This window comes from Osmerus eperlanus, chromosome 7 (genome assembly GCF_963692335.1).
Source record: "Osmerus eperlanus chromosome 7, fOsmEpe2.1, whole genome shotgun sequence".
NCBI lineage: Eukaryota > Metazoa > Chordata > Actinopteri > Osmeriformes > Osmeridae > Osmerus > Osmerus eperlanus.
This window is the reverse complement of record NC_085024.1, coordinates 16495290-16513354: the sequence shown is the minus strand read 5'-3', so window position 1 is coordinate 16513354 and position 18065 is coordinate 16495290. Positions and strand designations below refer to the sequence as shown.

At 42.6% G+C, this 18065-nt stretch overlaps 2 protein-coding genes across 2 annotated transcripts; one reads left to right on the top strand and one right to left on the bottom strand.

Moving 5' to 3' along the window:
- Window positions 1-885: 885 nt before the first annotated feature.
- Window positions 886-2343, bottom strand: rpp25l (ribonuclease P/MRP 25 subunit-like). The gene is made up of 2 exons (XM_062465239.1): window positions 2203-2343; window positions 886-1824 (listed from the first exon to the last, which is right to left on the bottom strand). The coding sequence occupies exon 2, from the start codon at window positions 1803-1805 to the stop codon at window positions 1122-1124; it is 684 nt and encodes a 227-aa protein (XP_062321223.1). The 5' UTR covers window positions 1806-1824; window positions 2203-2343; the 3' UTR covers window positions 886-1121.
- An 11651-nt stretch (window positions 2344-13994) lies between these two features.
- Window positions 13995-17974, top strand: LOC134023265 (protein asteroid homolog 1-like). Its single transcript, XM_062465237.1, has 3 exons — window positions 13995-15272; window positions 15471-15853; window positions 16518-17974. Exons 1-3 carry the CDS (start codon window positions 14007-14009, stop codon window positions 16936-16938), a joined length of 2070 nt encoding a protein of 689 aa, XP_062321221.1. The 5' UTR covers window positions 13995-14006; the 3' UTR covers window positions 16939-17974.
- Window positions 17975-18065: the final 91 nt, after the last annotated feature.

The window sequence follows — 18065 nt, the reverse complement described above, 5'->3', positions numbered from 1 at the left end:
TGGCAACAACAGATCACCTACATCTGCCATGGTGGTAATCCTCCACTCCTCGACACACACTCCTACTTGGCTGTAATGCTGTAATGTCTCAGGCACTTATTGAAGGCACTTAAACGGATTGTTTACATTTGCATTTCTCTAACCTCTAGAACTGAAAATAATTTTAGCAACTTATACACATTATGTCTGTACTTTTAAACATATGGTTAACCCCTAAAACCTAATTCCATAATGACAATTGGCTTTTTACTTAATCTGGACCACAACGGATCACCTTGGCACAGTTTCTAAAAGGATACTCAACAGTAGCATGTTTATTCAATCCATGAAACTCTATTGACCTCTTCCATGATTATTTAAAATGTATTTACATAACTTTATATTTTACAGTATGGGAACTATGTAATACTCACGTTCCGTCCAAGCAGAATTACTCTAATAAAATAAAAATTAGATGATAATTACCAGTAAAAAAAAAAGTTGTATAATTTTTTTTACAAATGAATGTTGTATGAATAAGAACAAGTACTGAATGAATGCACTTTCATTGGTATTCCAGCAGAGGGCAAAAAATATATGTATTTGTCTTTATAGTTCTTACAGGATTAGGACTATAATAGGTTTCAATTTTTTATTTAAGGTTTAGACCACTAGGCCACTAGGATTCTGTCAAGAAGTGCAGGATCAACAAATTCAGTGTGTACCTGTTAGTACAGGTACACATGTACAGGTACAGTGTGTACATTTACATTTAACTTAATACAAAGAACAAAAGCTAAATATAGCCTACAACTCCTTTACAGATAACGTGGGCACAATGAATGTGGGGTTGTCAAGTACAGTCAGTCATCAATAATCTATATAGAAAATATACAGAAATAAAGATTGTGGGACAAAATTTATTTTCCTATTTGCAGTAAAGACAAACCAAAAGTCAACATGAATTCACTTAAAATGAAATAATTGAATTTTTTATCCTTGGCTTTCAAACAGTATCAAGTTTTCCAAGATATGAAAGTAAATTCTTTTCATTACAGACACCAGGAAACTACAGCATGTGACGAATGAGTAGTATCTTCCTCCACTGGAACAGCGGAAAAAAGAACATCTTTGACACCAGCTCAAGTCTGGCCTTTATTGGGCTCTCTTGATCGACCAGCCGGTCGAACAGGTCCACCTTTACCTCGTCCGCTTCCTCCTCCTCTCTTCCTCCTCTGTCCATGCCTCAGTCCTCCAGCCACCCCTCCTTCCTCCCTGGCAGCCTGTGCCCACAGAGCCTCGTAGTTCCCTGGGGCCTGGTACCCAGGAAGGCTGGCATCCAAGGGGTCCATGGAAAGGAGAACCCAGATGGCAGGCAGGTTTCGACTGACAGTGAGACTGTCCAGGCCTGCCCCTGGCTCCAGGGGCTCCCAAACCTCCAACACAGTGATGTACATCAGCTTAGTGTGCTGGTAAAGTCCTGTCACCCGTCGCTTCAGAATTTCCACACATGTTATTGTCTTGGAAACACCTCTACCTGTCCCTGTAAAGACTATTTGACGGCAGGGAAGTTTATCCAGCATAGGTGCGCTGCTCACTCCCTCCTCCTGGACTCCTAAAGAACCGCCTCCTTCACCAGTCTTAAGTTGCCTTGTTTCATTGCAGGCTGTCTTGGGCTTTGGCCCCATACGGCTGAAGGCATAGCGCATGATGTTGCGGATTTTGCTGCCGTCTTTGACCCGCACCTGCGGCGTGTCGGCGGGGAGGCCAGGGAAAGGGCAGAGGCAGGGCTGCTCCACCGTCCTGGCATGGCTGTAGTTCTCCATGTCGATTATAAATCTCTTTCTTCAATGGTAGACAGAATTAGGAAAGAGAAATAAAGTATTTTATCTATAAATAGCGGCCCAAAAAATGAATGTGGAATGCAAGTTATATTGTGTTATACTATTCTGGAGTTTTAGCTTGTTAACGTTAAGAGTTATAATCACGGGCATATTTTGAATAACTGCACACATCTGAACAATGGACCCAAATACTATATATATATATATATTTTTTTTAATGTAATTTGTATAATTGCTGGACAGTTAGCTAGGTAGCTATTGAGCTTAAAGTTGGCTAAAAAAGCTAGCATCCCAACGTAGTTTGTTTATCCTTCCAATCAATAGGTAGCGGGGACAGCTATTATAATTGTAAAATTAAACAGAAACCCTTTAGTCTTACCAGACGTTAAGCTGAATAGGCATACATTGATATCATCTACTGTAAGTGTATTTGTTTTCATCCGAAAAATGTGCCTGATCAGTGACTGCTGTCCACATGCTTGAAGCTTCCGGCCCCACAGCCATAGCAGTACTCTGTGCGCATGGGCAAACCTATCCCTTACATCTTGCTATCAGCTGATCTGAAGCAACGCTGTTTCGTTTTCGATCCTGAAATTGCAGAAACTAAAGACATACGCGTTACCTCTGAAAACACGCACGCACACACGTAGATATTCATATATATATATATATATATATATATATATATATATACTTATATTAGAGAGAGAGATTGTTATCGTACTCGGCGACTTTAACAAAGGTAATCTCAGCCACGAACTCCCTAAATACAGACAATTCATCAAATGCCCTACCAGAGAAGAGAACACTCTGGATCACTGCTACACTACAGTCAGTAGAGCCTACCACGCCGTCCCTCGTGCAGCACTGGGTCACTCTGACCATACCATGGTCCATCTGATTCCTGCATACAGGCAGAAATGAAAGCTCTGTAAACCTGTTGTGAGGACATCAAAACAGTGGACCAGTAAAGCTATGGAGGATCTGCGGGCGTGCTTGGACTGTACTGACTATGTAACTGCAGGCAGTGCTTTCCTGCTCTGTCAAGTTTGTGTAATTCAGTCTTTTACCTCAAGGTGGACTCTCGTACTATTTTTTGTAAATGTACCTGTTGCTTTATTTCTTTGTCTTATTCGTTGTTTTTATCCGGAAGTTGTTCCGAAGCTAGCGATGCAGCGGCAGACAAGCCACGTTGTTATTTTGTTAAGGTTTATTGCCAAGATTTCCTCCAAGCAAGATTTTCGTTTAACCCCATTGGTACAAGCAGGCAAAGTGGTCAGTATTGTGTATTTTTTTCATTTTAATTTGCTGTGAAGAACTTATGTGCTCTTAGATAATTGTATTAGTATTAAGCTAATTTCATGTCTACCACCAGTTCTACGGTGTGATGATGTCTACAAGACTGCGACATTAAAGCATCAGTAAAAGGATCCGGAGTCTCGTGTAATCAATGGGCGTTACAGTAGAACACTAGACTGCATCGGTGAAGGCTGCAAGATGGACGTAACACGGAGCTGCGCCCCGGTCAGAAGACGACGTCACCGCACACTGTAAAAGGAGGTACCGCGAAAAGAACTGTCGCGCTTGAATGCACAAAGAGCAGACGTTAGAGAAGCAAGCTTGCTGAAGATCGCATTTTGAAAGTAGCAGAAGTAATCTGGCATTTAAGTTGCATTGTGGACATTTTATTTGCGGTTGATTGTAAGAATCAAAGTGACTTAGTAAATACACTGTTTTGAAGTGAGTCAAGTATAAGATGTTTTAAGTTTAACACCCTATTATTGCGTGTAATTTCATAGAAGAGTTTTTCATATTAAGACTGTGCCTAAGATTTCACAGCTTTAGTATTTGCCATAAACTGCAATTCTAAGTGGGCCTTTACAGCAATGTGATGCCTTGATGTGTATTTAAACATGTTTAAGCTGAGGCAATCCTAAAGGCATTATACAGTATATTGCCTATTTTATATCATATTGTGCATAAAAAATAAAAAAAAGGGGGAAACATTTCCTTTGGGTTACATATTTTATTTCATATCGGCACATTGAGAAATAGCCTACATTTCATTTAAATCTCAACTCATTTCATAAACACTTAACATGTCACAAACAAGTGTTAGTGCCACACAGGCAACTAAAGAAGCCAATCATGAAGACCAACAAAAAGATGGCGATAGGGAAAGTACCCCATCTCAAGCTGACGCTGGTGAGCATGCGGAAGCGACAGTACAAGACTCACAGTCCCAGGTTGGTGAACATCCTACACAACAGCCTCCAGACATGAGAAGAAGCGAACGTTCACGAACGCTAACTGAAAAAGGAAAGGCTCAGCTGGATGAAAGGTTGTGTGATCTAAAAGCGCGTTTTTTGAAGCTGTATGGAAAGTGGAAATTTCAAATTAATGGCTTAAGACATTCCATTAAGAAAAATGATGATGTGGATCTAATTGAGGATGTTGTAAGCACAATTAACTCTATCCAAGATCAGATTGACAAAACTTACCTCAAAATAAGGGATATTGCAACTCCTGAACCTGAAATCCGGAGAATTAATGACACATGTAATGCACTCACTGTGTCTGCAAATAAAAGAGCTCAACAATACCTCAGTGGTAATGAAGATTCAGAAGTTGTACCCTGGCCTGAAGCTGAGTCAGTGTTTGACAGCACAGTATCCAGTGCAAGCTCGCTTAAACCCAGCTGTAAGTCAACCACCTCATCCAGTCAGTCAAGGTATAAAAAACAACAAGCAGCGGCTGAAGTTGCAGCTACACAAGAAGTTCTCAAAATAATGAAAGAACAACATCAGCGAGAAGAAGAGATTTGGAAACTTGAGGTGCAGGAACAAATGTTAACAGCTCAAAGAGAAGCTGAAGAAAAAGAAATAGAAGCAGAAAATGCTAGAAAACAAACTCGGTTTATTGCAGAAAGTGCTGCTAGAAGAACAGAACTGGAAAGGAAATAGCGAGAAGTGAAACGGTTGGAGGAAATAAAAAAGCACAATGCAGCACAAGCCAGGCTGAATATTTTCTCAGATGATCAGTATGATGAAGTAGAGCACCAGTCAGCCATTTTGACTGAACAGGGTCAAGACATCTATCCATCCCCACTAAAAGTTCCAGTTTCCCTCCACCAACCATCCACACTCAACCCTGTAAGCAACCCCCTCTATCCTGCTCAACAAGCACCACCTCCCCAAGCTAGGGTTCCAGTTTCCCTCCACCAATCATCTGCACTCAACCCTGTAAGCAACCCCCTTTATCCTGCTCAACAAGCACTACTTCCCTGAGCTAGCCCTGCTCAAAAAACATTCACCACCACTCATGAAGCCTCCAATGATCTTGTGAGAACACTCGCTGAAGCGATTACAGCCAATCGTATCCCAATCCCTGAACCGGCTGTCTTCATAGGAGATCCTCTCAAGTATAATGATTGGAAGCTTTCATTCTGTACTCTGATCGATCGTAAGAACCTGCCAACTCAGGAAAAACTCTTCTTTTTGCGTAAGTATGTTGGTGGCCCAGCCAAAAGAGCTATTGAAGGACATTTCCTAGTAGCAACAGAAACGGCTTACAAAGCCGCCTGGGACAAACTTGAGGACAGATACGGCAATCCGTTTGTTATTGGTAAGGCATACCGTGACAGGATACACGCATGGCATAAAATTGGTCACAAGGACAGCGAAGATCTTCGTGAGTTTGTAGATTTTCTAAGCAGTGTTGAATCAGCCATGCCTTATGTTCAAGGTTTACAAGCTCTTAACGACTGTGTGGAAAACCAAAAAATAGCTGCCAAATTACCTGATTGGTTACGCGCACGTTGGAACAGAAAGGTCACTATGTACCAAGATGAACACAAACTGTTCCCTGATTTCAGTTGCTTCATGCAGTTTCTCAACCTTGAGGCTCGAATTGCATGCAACCCAGTCACATCTTTTTCAGCAATAAAGCTAACAGAACACGAAGCTAAGCAAAAGGAAAGGGAATATCCACAAAATCAGAAACCCAGTGCTAAGGCTTTCACCACCAGCTCAAGTGAGAACACGAGCATCATGTGCATTTTCTGTAAGAGGCAAGGCCATACTCTCCATAAATGTTTCAAAATGATGGAAAGGTCAGTTGAAGAAAGAGTTAAATTTGTACAACTGGAAAAGTTGTGTTTTGGCTGCCTCAAGACTGGCCACAACTCCAAAGCCTGTACATCTAGGAGCATATGTGACTCATGTGGACGACACCACCCTACATGCCTGCATCAAGATCGATGGGTGTATAACCAAGGACAAAGTAGAGAAAACGAACATGAACGATCTAATGCAACCACGGAAGCTAAAACTAAAGAGTCTACACTGCCACGTACGCATGAGTCAAAGCAAGCTACCTCCAACAGAGTCGTTCAAGAGAAAAGTACCACTCATACATCTACTGTTGTCCCAGTTTATGTCTCCACCTCAGCTGAACCAGATAAGGAAGTTCTAGTGTATGCCTTGCTTGACACTCAGAGTGACACCACCTTCATATTAAAGGATACAGCCGAGGCATTGAATGTCAAGAAGGAGCCAGTAAAACTGACAGTGTCAACGATAACATCAATGACAAAGGTCGTATCCAGCCACAGGGTGAGTGGTCTGCGAGTAAGAGGTATTAACTCTGAAAATATAATCAAACTCCCAACAACTTATACCAGGGATTATATACCAGCAAATAGATCTCATATACCCACAAGTACAACTGCAAAGTTATGGCCTCACTTAGAACATCTAGAGCATGAAATGTCTCCAGAGCTTGATTGTGAAGTAGGATTGTTGATAGGCTATAACTGCCCCAAAGCCCTACTTCCCAGAGACATCATTAGTGGCAGTGAGGACCAGCCATACGCGCTTAAGTCTGCGTTGGGTTGGAGCATCATTGGCTACAGCAATGCTGGCCTTGAACATGATGATGAAATAGGCATGAGTCACCGTATCATCACAAAGCAAGTCATACCAGCAATCAAGTCTTCAGTTGAACTCAAATCTGAGGTCCATTTTGTCTGCAGGACCCAAGTCAAAGAAATGATGACTCCAGCAGACATAATCAAAGTCTTCGAGTCGGATTTCACTGAGAGGACCAGTGAAGAAGTTTCAATGTCACAAGAAGACATCAAGTTTTTGACAATGATTAAAAAGGGCATCTATCAGAAGCCTAATGGACACTACGAAATGCCATTGCCTTTTAACCCTTGTGTTCTCTTCGGGTCATTCTGACCCATCAGTCATTGTGACCCACCGTCGTATTGCGACAACTTTACCGCATACAAAAACAAAGTGAAGCATTTTCTTTTAACTGTCGGGCTGTCTCAGACCCCCCACATTGCGAAAGTTAAAAGAAAATGCTATTTATTTGTTTTTGTATTGGGTAAAATTGGGTAAACACAACGATGGTTCGTTGTGAATCTTTGGGTCATGTGACCCGAAGGCAGCACAAGGGTTAAGGAAGAAAGGCCAAGTCTGCCCAACAATAAAGCATATGCAGAAAATCGGCTTAAATGCCTGGAGAAACGTTTGACAAAAGATGAACGATACCACAAGGATTATGTGGCTTTCATGGAAGACATGATCGCAAGAGATGATGCTGAAAAGGTTCCAGAGATGGATATGAGCAATCAGACAGTATGGTATATCCCCCACCATGGAGTTTATCATCCCCAAAAGCCGGGAAAGATTCGCGTTGTCTTTGATTGTTCAGCAAAGTATCGGAACACATCACTAAACGAACATCTACTCACTGGGCCTGACCTTACCAATGCCCTCATAGGGGTCTTGTGTCGTTTCCGTAAGGGGCAAGTAGCCATCATGTGTGATGTGGAGCGTATGTTGCATCAGTTTCATGTTGCACCAAGGGACCAAGACTACCTCAGATTCCTGTGGTGGGAGGGAGGTAATCTGGAAGCTCCCCCATCAGTGTATCGCATGAAGGTTCACTTATTTGGTGCTGCCTCATCGCCAGGGTGTGCAAACTTTGGGCTTAAGCACCTCGCTGCACAAGGAGCAGGCAAATTTAACGAAGCCACCCTAAGGTTTATCCAGCACAACTTTTACGTTGACGATGGACTGGTAAGTGTGGACAATGAGGCAGAAGCCATCCAGCTAGTCAAAGAAGCAAGGGATCTCTGCTGCACCGGTATGCTCCGCTTACACAAATTCCTTACCAATAGCAAGGAGGTGCTTGCCACGATCCCGAAGAAAGAATGCGCAGAGGGTGCTACCGACCTGGACTTGGCCCTCGGAGAACCCAAGATGGAAAGGGCTCTCGGGGTCCAGTGGTGCCTTAGTTCAGATAAGTTCCAGTTCAGAGTCGAGGTAAAGGAAAATCCCTTTACCAGAAGAGGAGTATTGTCCACAGTGGCCTCAATTTTTGATCCTCTTGGATTTGTTGCACCCTTTATTTTGATCGGGAAGCAGATCCTGCAAAGGATGTGTCAGGAGAAGATGGACTGGGATGAACCACTTCCTGATGACCTCCAGCGGCGTTGGGAAGCTTGGTTACAAGATCTTCACAATCTATCTTCAGTTGAGATACCACGATGCTATGTACCCTCGACTATCAAGGAAGTTAAGCACTATGAATTACACCATTTTAGCGACGCTAGTGTGTCTGGCTACGGAACATGTTCTTATCTCAGAGCTGTTAACAAGTCTGGAGAAGTCCATTGTGCTCTTGTTATGGGGAAAGCTAGAGTTGCGCCAACAAAGGTGACAACCATCCCAAGACTGGAACTCTCAGCAGCTGTAGTCGCCACAAGAATAAGTGATATGCTTAAGTGTGAACTAGAACTGGAAGGTCTATGTGAATATTTTTGGACTGATTCCAAGGTTGTTCTTGGTTACATTAATAATGACGCAAGGCGGTTCCATGTATTTGTGGCCAACCGGGTTCAGCGGATTAAATCCAGCACAGAGCCAAGTCAGTGGCATTATGTTGCTTCAAAGGAGAACCCCGCTGACCATGCCTCTCGTGGGCTCACCGTAAAGGAGCTCGTAGAGTCCAACTGGTTTACAGGACCGAGATTCCTGTGGCAAATAGAACTCCTTCAGGAAGAAGAAATTAAGGTGGGGGAGCTTGACGACGAGGACCCAGAACTCAAAGGAGCACAGGTTCACACTACTGAAGCACAGGAGGATAGGTCACTGTCAGATTGTTTACAGAAGTTTTCAGACTTAAGGACAGCTGTAAGAGCCATCGCAAGACTTAAACGGTGTGCAAGGGAGATAAAGGGTCTAAAGACAGGATCTGATAAAGTTACTACACTTGAAGAAAGACAGGAAGCTGAACAATTTATAATCCATGCAGTTCAAGAAGAAGCGTTTAGTGAAGAAATGAAATCTCTGAAGCAAAGCAAAGAGCTGCCTGAGAATAATTCAACTAAGCTGCACAAGTTAAGCCCATTCATTGATAGTCATGGTATCCTGAGGGTGGGAGGGAGATTGACAGAAGCAGCACTTCATCCCCACGTGAAACACCCAGCTATCCTTCCAAAAGGGCATCATGTGTCTCGCCTATTAATTAAGCACTTCCACGAGAAGGTGCTACATCAAGGTCGTGGAATGACCATCAATGAACTACGCTCCAACGGAATTTGGATTCTTGGTTGTAGCAGTGAAGTGTCATCTTTTATCTTCAGATGCGTTAAGTGCAGGAAGTTTAGAAAGTGTACTCAAGAACAAAAAATGGCCGACCTTCCACTAGAGAGGATGGAAGCCACCTCTCCATTTACGTACAGTGGTATGGACTGTTTTGGACCATTTCATGTGAAGGATGGAAGGAAAGAGCTCAAGAGATATGGGCTCCTATTTACGTGCATGTGCTCAAGAGCTATCCATATCGAGATGTTGGATGACCTTACCTCTGATGCGTTCCTCAATGCACTGCGTTGCTTTATTGCTTTAAGAGGCAATGTAAGTCGGCTTCAAAGTGACCAAGGCACAAATTTTGTGGGTGCACGGAATGAATTCAAGGAACTTATGATAGAAATCGAGCAAGAACGTGTGAAAGAACTGGGATGTAGCTTTGTCATGAACCCACCTGCATCCAGTCACATGGGTGGTGTCTGGGAGAGGCAGATACGAACGGTCAGAAGTGTCCTTACATCCATCCTAGACCAGTCTGCAAGAAGACTAGACAGTTCTTCACTGAGAACCTTCCTATATGAAGTAATGGCTATAGTGAATAGTCGACCGTTGACCACAGAGCATCTCAATGATCCAGCAGGACCAGAACCTTTGACGCCAAATCATATTCTGACAATGAAATCGTCAATCATTGAACCGCCACCTGGAGAGTTTGTAAGAGAAGATCTCTATCTCCAGAAGAGATGGAAGAGAGTTCAGTTCTTGTCAAATGAGTTCTGGAACAGGTGGAGAAAGGAGTATTTGCTGAGTCTGCAACAGAGAAGTAAATGGAGCAAGGACAGGAGAAATGCTAAAGTGAATGACATAGTCCTGTTGCAAGATGATGCCACGTCCAGAAATCAGTGGAAGATGGCAAAGGTTACCGAAGTCTTCCCAGGAGCTGATGGGAAAGTCAGAAAGCTCAAACTACTGCTTAGTGACACAACACGAGACAGTAAAGGCACATACACAACTAGACCATTTTATTTGGAAAGATCCATACATAAAACGGTCCTTTTGCTTGAAGCTGAATAAAAGGTCAATCCATTTGTGAAAATTATGTAACCACATTGTCAGATTATACAATGTTTTTCTTTGGGTAAGAAGCTTCATACGTTCATAGATATCATACGTTGTCTGATGGTGGGAGTGTAACTGCAGGCAGTGTTTTCCTGCTCTGTCAAGTTTGTGTAATTCAGTCTTTTACCTCAAGGTGGACTCTCGTACTATTTTTTGTAAATGTACCTGTTGCTTTATTTCTTTGTCTTATTCGTTGTTTTTATCTGGAAGTTGTTCCGAAGCTAGCGATGCAGCGGCAGACAAGCCACGTTGTTATTTTGTTAAGGTTTATTGCCAAGATTTCCTCCAAGCAAGATTTTCGTTTAACCCCATTGGTACAAGCAGGCAAAGTGGTCAGTATTGTGTATTTGTTTCATTTTAATTTGCTGTGAAGAACTTGTGCTCTTAGATAATTGTATTAGTATTAAGCTAATTTCATGTCTACCACCAGTTCTACGGTGTGATGATGTCTACAAGACTGCGACATTAAAGCATCAGTAAAAGGATCCGGAGTCTCGTGTAATCAATGGGCGTTACAGACTAAGATATGTTCACGACTGCTACCAATAGTCTGGATGAACCCAGAGAGGCTGTGACATCATACATCAGCTTACGTGAGGACTGCTGTATTCCAACACACACTCCACTAACGACTCCCACCTGGCCAACGACCTGAACAAGTACTGTAGATTTGAAAGACAATTGGACTGTCCTGATCTACCCCCTCCCACCCATGTGGCCTCCCCCCTTCCCCCCTCTACAGTGACGACTCTCCATTCAGGAGGGTGAAGGTAACAGACTTTTCAAGAGGCAGAACCCCCGCAAAGCAGCTGGGCCGGACTCTGTCTCTCCTGCCACCCTCAAGCACTGCGCTGACCAGCTGTCTCCGGTGTTTACCAACATCCAGTGTTTACCAACATCTTTAACACCTCCCTGGAGACATGCCATGTGCCAGCCTGTCTCAAATCCTCCACCATCATCCCTGTGCCCAAAAAGCCAAGGCCAATAGGACTCAATGACTACAGACCCATCGTCCTGACCTCTGTGGTAATGAAGTCTTTTGAGCGCCTTGTGCTGGCACACCTCAAATCCATCACAGACCCTTTCCTGGACCCACTGCAGTTTGCCTACAGAGCCAACAGGTCTGTGGATGACGCCGTTAACATGGCCCTCCACTTCACCCTAAAGTACCTGGACTCCCCAGCATCCTACGCCAGGATCCTGTTTGTGGATTTCAGCTCTGCCTTCAACATGATCATCATCATCAGAAATTCAACCTGCCAAAGACAATGGTGCACTTCTACACAGCCATCATTGAGTCCATCCTCACCTCTTCCATCACCATCTGGTACGCTGCTGCCACTGCCAAGGACAAGAGCAGACTGCAGCGTATCATCCGCACTGCTGAGAAGGTGATCGGCTGCAATCTGCCTACCCTCGAGGACCTGCACACCTCGAAGACCCTGAGGCGAGCGAGGAAGATTGTGGCCGACCCCTCCCACCCTGGACACTCCCTGTTCCAGCTACTCCCCTCCGGCAGAAGGCTGCGGTCCATCAGGACCAAAACCTCACGCCATAAGAACTGTTTCTTTACATCTGCTACTGGCCTCTTCAACAAGGCCAAGGACTCACACTGACATTCATTCATTTACTTAACTATTATAAGTCCATCTAATGGCAATTACAGTATGCATAAGCCACCTTATCTCAGTATCTGATTGCACTATGTTGACCACTCACGCTGCTCATTCTTATTCTTATTTTTTTATATTTATTTTATACTTGTTATTATTCTTAGATTGTACTTTTACTTAATTTAAGATTCGTATATGTTTAGTGTTTGCACCTCCCTGCCACAGTAAATTCCGTGTTTGTATAACATACATGGCGAATAAACTGAATTCTGATTCTGAGATATATCCTTCCAATAGCATAGGCTATCATGGTATTTGAATACGCGAAACATGCACATACAGTGTTCTCTCAAAAACGTTTGGGGATTATGACGAATGTAATTTATGAAACTGTGATAGCACTAGTACTAACCCCACACACTCAATACTGTCAATATATACAGTGGTGTGAAAAAGTGTTTGCCCCCTTCCATATTTCCTATTTTTTGGCATGTTTGTCACACTTAAATGTTTCAGATCAAACACATTTAAATATAAGACAAACATCTTGATGATCCCCAAGACTTTTGGGAAAATACTCTGTGAAAATACACTGCATTTCAGAAAAATAACATCATACCAACAGTAAAATATGGTGGTGGTAGTGTGATGGTCTAGGGCTGTTTAGCTGCTTCAGGGACCTGGAAGAGTTGCTGTGATAAATGAAACCATGAATTCTGCTGTCTACCAATAAATCCTAAAGGAGAATGTCCGGCCATCTGTTTGTGACCTCAAGCTGAAGCGAACTTGAGTTCTGCAGCAGGACAATGATCCTAAACACACCAGCAAGTCCACCTATGAATGGCTGAAGAAAAACTAAATGAAGACTTTGGAGTGGCCTAGTCAAAGTCCTGACCTGAATCCTATTGAAATGCTGTGGCATGACCTTAAAAAGGCAGGTCATGCTCGAACACCCTCCAATGTAGCTGAATTACAACAATTCTGAGTTGAGTTGGCAAAAATTCCTCCACAGCGCTTTAACCCTTGTGTTCTCCTCGGGTCGTTCTGACCCATCAGTCATTGTGACCCACCGTCGTATTGCGACAACTTTACCGCATACAAAAACAAAGTGAAGCATTTTCTTTTAACCGTCGGGCTGTCTCAGACCCCCCACATTGCGAAGGTTAAAAGAAAAGTATTTTTATTTGGTTTTGTATTGGGTAAAATTGGGTAAACACAACGATGGTTCGTTATGAACCTTTGGGTCATGTGACCCGAAGGCAGCACGAGGGTTAAAAGACTCATTGCAAGTTATCGCAAACACTTGATTGCAGTTGTTGCTGCTAAGGATGGCCCAACCAGTTATTAGGTTGTAGGGGGCAATCACTTTTTCACACAGGGCCATGTAGGTTTGGATTCCCCCCCCCCCTTAATAATAAAAACCTTTATTTAATAACTGCATTTTGTGTTTACTTGTGTTATCTTTGTCTTATATTTAAATGTGTTTGATGATCTGAAACATTTAAGTGTAACAAACATGCAAAAAAATATGAAATCTTGAAGGGGGCAAACACTTTTTCACACCACTGTATATCAAACGTCACATTCAGCCAGGTTGATATGGCTATATTTGTAGGCCTAATATGGCTACAACGTTTGGTATGAGGATTGCATTACGTTAGGCTAATATTGTAATGCAGCATGAAATAGAAATTGGAAAACATTTGTTTCCCCAAAACAAAACATTGGGAGGGGTTGATGACAATCATGAGTGATGTAAGAAAACTGAAACTTAAAGAATTGTGACCGTGACTATCCCTATAAATTCCAGTGTACTCATGACATTTGGAAAAGACAGAGAGCACATAATGGGTGTCAGAGGACTGACCAGTTTTGTGTATGACAATAGACACCTTTTACAAGATGTTTCCTTCAAGAACAGCAAACTGGTAATCGATGGCAATAATCTGTACTACACCCTTTATTTTGCTGAACATCTGGACCAGAGTCACGGGGGAGACTATGATTCTTTCGAGGGTCTCATCTGTGGGTTTATCAAGGCTCTGAGAGAAAATGGGATTGAACCCTATGTTGTTGTTGATGGTGGGTCTGACTACACAGACAAGAAGTTTGAGACTCTGAAACAACGAGCTGAAGAAAAGATTCACACAGCTCACGACGTGTCAGTGGGACGCAGAGGTAATGTCTTGCCACCCATCACTAAGCGTGTGTTCTCACAGGTCCTCACCAAATTGAAAGTACCTTTTGCAAAGAGCATCGCTGAAGCAGACAGAGAAATAGCCTCACTGGCAAGAGAGTGGAACTGCCCTGTGCTCTCCAATGACAGCGACTTCTACATATTCGACGTCCCAGCAGGACTTTTACCCATCTCACATTTCAAGTGGAAGCAAGGGGGCTTGAAGACGGGTATTCCTGCCAAACTCTTCACTCAAGAAAGATTCTGCTCTTGGTTCAATATCAACCGGTCTCTACTACCAATTTTTGCCTCCATTGCAGGAAACGATTATGTCAATCTCGCCAGCCGGGACTTGTCCGTAAAATGGGCTGAATACTCGAAGCTGAGTGGGAGATTTGCCAATCTTGACGGCTTGCTCAACTGGTTAGGCAGTTTAAAAAATGAGAAGAATGCCTTGAACGCTGTGCTCAAGTTAATGGATGACGGTGATAGGGTGAAAACGAAACAAACAGAACAAGCCTTCATGTTGAGCATGGAAGAGTACAAACTATCTCCTAGCTCATTGGGGGAGTTCTTCAGGAACGGGACCCCACCTTCCAATATTCCAGAGCCTGTGAAGGTGTTGCCAGACTGGGCCCTCCTATCCCTGACGCAGGGGAAGCTCCCCTCGGACATCATTGACGTTATACTCTTTAGAAGGGTGGTACAGAGTTCCCAGGTAGAGGACACCAGCTTACCCAGCGTAAAAATCACCTCAAGGCCCATACGGCAGATATTGTACGGGCTGCTACTGGGTGGGAGATCCCCTGCTTCGATGGAGACGGGACAGTGTATGGTTGAGGAGTATGATAGAGATGGCCTGACTCTGATTTGTCACATGATCAAGCCTATCCTCAGCGGGCCTGTACAAAAGCTGCAGTTGGACACTCTGGATAAGGTAAAATATATATATATATGATGCAACATTTCAGTACTTGTCTAAAAGATTGAAAGGATTTTAAAAGACTGATGATTAAAACAAACTTCAGCTTAATTGACTGAGTAAATTTGAAATAGACTCCAAACCTGTTGTAACCCAGGTTACAGTATTTTTTGAGCCAAAGGCTTCAGTCTAGCTCTCCTCTCCGTCCTTCAGGCCCACCTCCCAGATCGTCTGACGGTGATGTTAGAGACCCTGGGAGTGACTCAGTCTCTGACTGGAATCCCGCCTCACCTGCGTCTGCCTGTAAGCGTCACCTGCTATTGGATGAGACACGCAGACCCTCCCCCTGACCTGCCTCTCCTGCAGGCCCTGCTCCTGGGCATGGTCTATGGAGAACTCTGCAGACAGAAGAAGAACAGAGGTGGGGACACACAGGAACTGGTGCTGCAGAGGTTTGAAGGAATAGTCCAGAGATGTACACGGAAGCTGGACCTGGATGTGGCCCATGCCTACAGCCAATGGCAGGCCTGCTTTACAGACAGCCTCAACTTGAATCAGCTGCTATGCTTCCCCCTAGTGGAGACAGAATGTGCAAGGTAAACTGGAACCCTAACTATAACTGATGAGACCTTTGCACTCAAATTGGACTTTTATCATGTGATTAAGCAAATCATTAACAAAGGTTCTTCTCATTATAGTCAAATATTCATTTTTTTGCTGCTTTGAACAGATGCATTTGATAAAAACTTGTCATATACAGCCACTATATCCTGTAGCATAACAACTTGTGTAAATGTATAACCAAACTAAACAGTGAATGTTGGGTTTATGACTGTAGAAAAGTGGATTTGTTCTTCAACAAAGGCACTGTGTTTGTACAGTTACATTTTTCCTTCAGCTACTGGTTGCACTATCAGCTATATTGCACTAATTGTACCCCACTTGTCTTTAGGTTAGTATAGGTTTATAAGGTTAGTATAGGTTGTTATGTGTATTAGAGGTTAAGTATACTTTCTTGTATATTATTTTGTATATTTAAGAGGTTTATTACATTCTATCTTATCATAGATGTAATCTGTTATCATAGATGTAATCTATGTTCTGGATACTTATATGTTATGTTATGCCAAGTTGCTTTGCGTTGTCTTATCCCAAGAATTTCAGTGTCCAGTCTGACCTTGTGTTGTTCTGTGCATCTGACAATAAAAGACTTGAACTTGAACTAGTGTTAGCACTAACATTGTCTTTGTTGTTGACCAGGCTGTACAAGGGCACTCTTGTGCACCCCCTAGTGGATGAACTGAGAAGAGGGGCGAGCCCAGAGTTTATCCTGGCTGGAGGCCCCATCGCTGGGCAGCTGTACAAGGCCCTCCTGGACACTGTGCCCCTCTCCCAGGACTGTAGATCCATCATCTCCACGACAACCAAAGTTGTAGCTCAGGGCAGGACATTGCCACGGGAACCAATGTATGACCTCACAGCCAATCTGAAGAGGCTGGTGATGCAGCTGGAGCAGGAGGAAGAGGAGGATACCTGGAGAGAGAGGGAGATAAAGGACACTCCTGCAGAAGACCCGGGCTGGGTCGTCTCAGTGAAAACTCGGCACAAGACCAAGTTCAGGGCCCAGAAAATTCCAAACCCAGAATTGTCAAAGCTCCGGGACAAGAAAGGCTGGATCTGAGAATACCTTTATATTCTAAATCTTCAAAATATAGGAATTAATTGCTTTAGGAATGTAAATAAATGTATTGATAGGAAAGACATGTATTGATAGGAAAGAAATAATGGACTTCCAAATGTTTTTGTAAATCTCCTCAATTTTAAATGTTTATTTGTGTTTGTATGCTATTTGAAATGTAATTAACATGTTTTCACATTAAATGTATTGATTTAAATTGTGCAAAAAAATAAACTTTTGATAAGTTACCCAAATCCTAAGAATGGACCAATGTCTTCGAAAACAAACAGCCCTCTGTGCATAACCACACAATTTGTACTTTTTGAGTACAAGAATAGATCTGAAATCAAGAACAGATTGTGAAATGAGAGAAGAATCAGACAGCCAGACATTTAAAAGATTTATAAAACTTTTTAATATATCATTATCATTATAAAAAGCTAGCATCCCAACGCAGTTTGTTTATCCTTCCAAACAATAGGTAGCGGGGACAGCTATCATAATTGTACAATTAAACAGAAAAACTTAAATTTTACCCGACGTTAAGCTGAATAGGCATACATTTATATTATCTACTGTAAGTGTATTCGTTTTCATCCGAAAAATATGCCTGATCAGTGACTGCTGTCCACATGTTTGATGCTTCCGGCCCCACATCCATAGCAGTACTCTGAGCGCATGGGCAAACTTATCCCTTACATAATGTTATCAGCTGATCTGAAACAACACTGTTTCGTTTTCGGTCCTGAAGTTGCAGAAACGAAAGACATGCGTTACCTCTGAAAACACGCACGCACACACACACGTAGATATTCATATATATAGAGAGATATATATAGACTTATATTAGAGAGAGAGATATATCCATCCAATAGCATAGGTAGGCTATTATGGTATTTGATTACGCCGAAACATGCACATACAGTGTTCTCTCAAAAACGTTTGGGGATTTTGTAATATTTTTTTATATTGGTTAAGCTATATGCTACCTGTTGTGTATAACAAATGTAATTTATGAAACTGTGATATTTGTCTGTCTCAGAACAACGATACATTAATAAATTATCGTGTTATTGTTTATCTACGTCATTACCACAAGTACTAACCCCAAACTCTCAATACTGTCAATA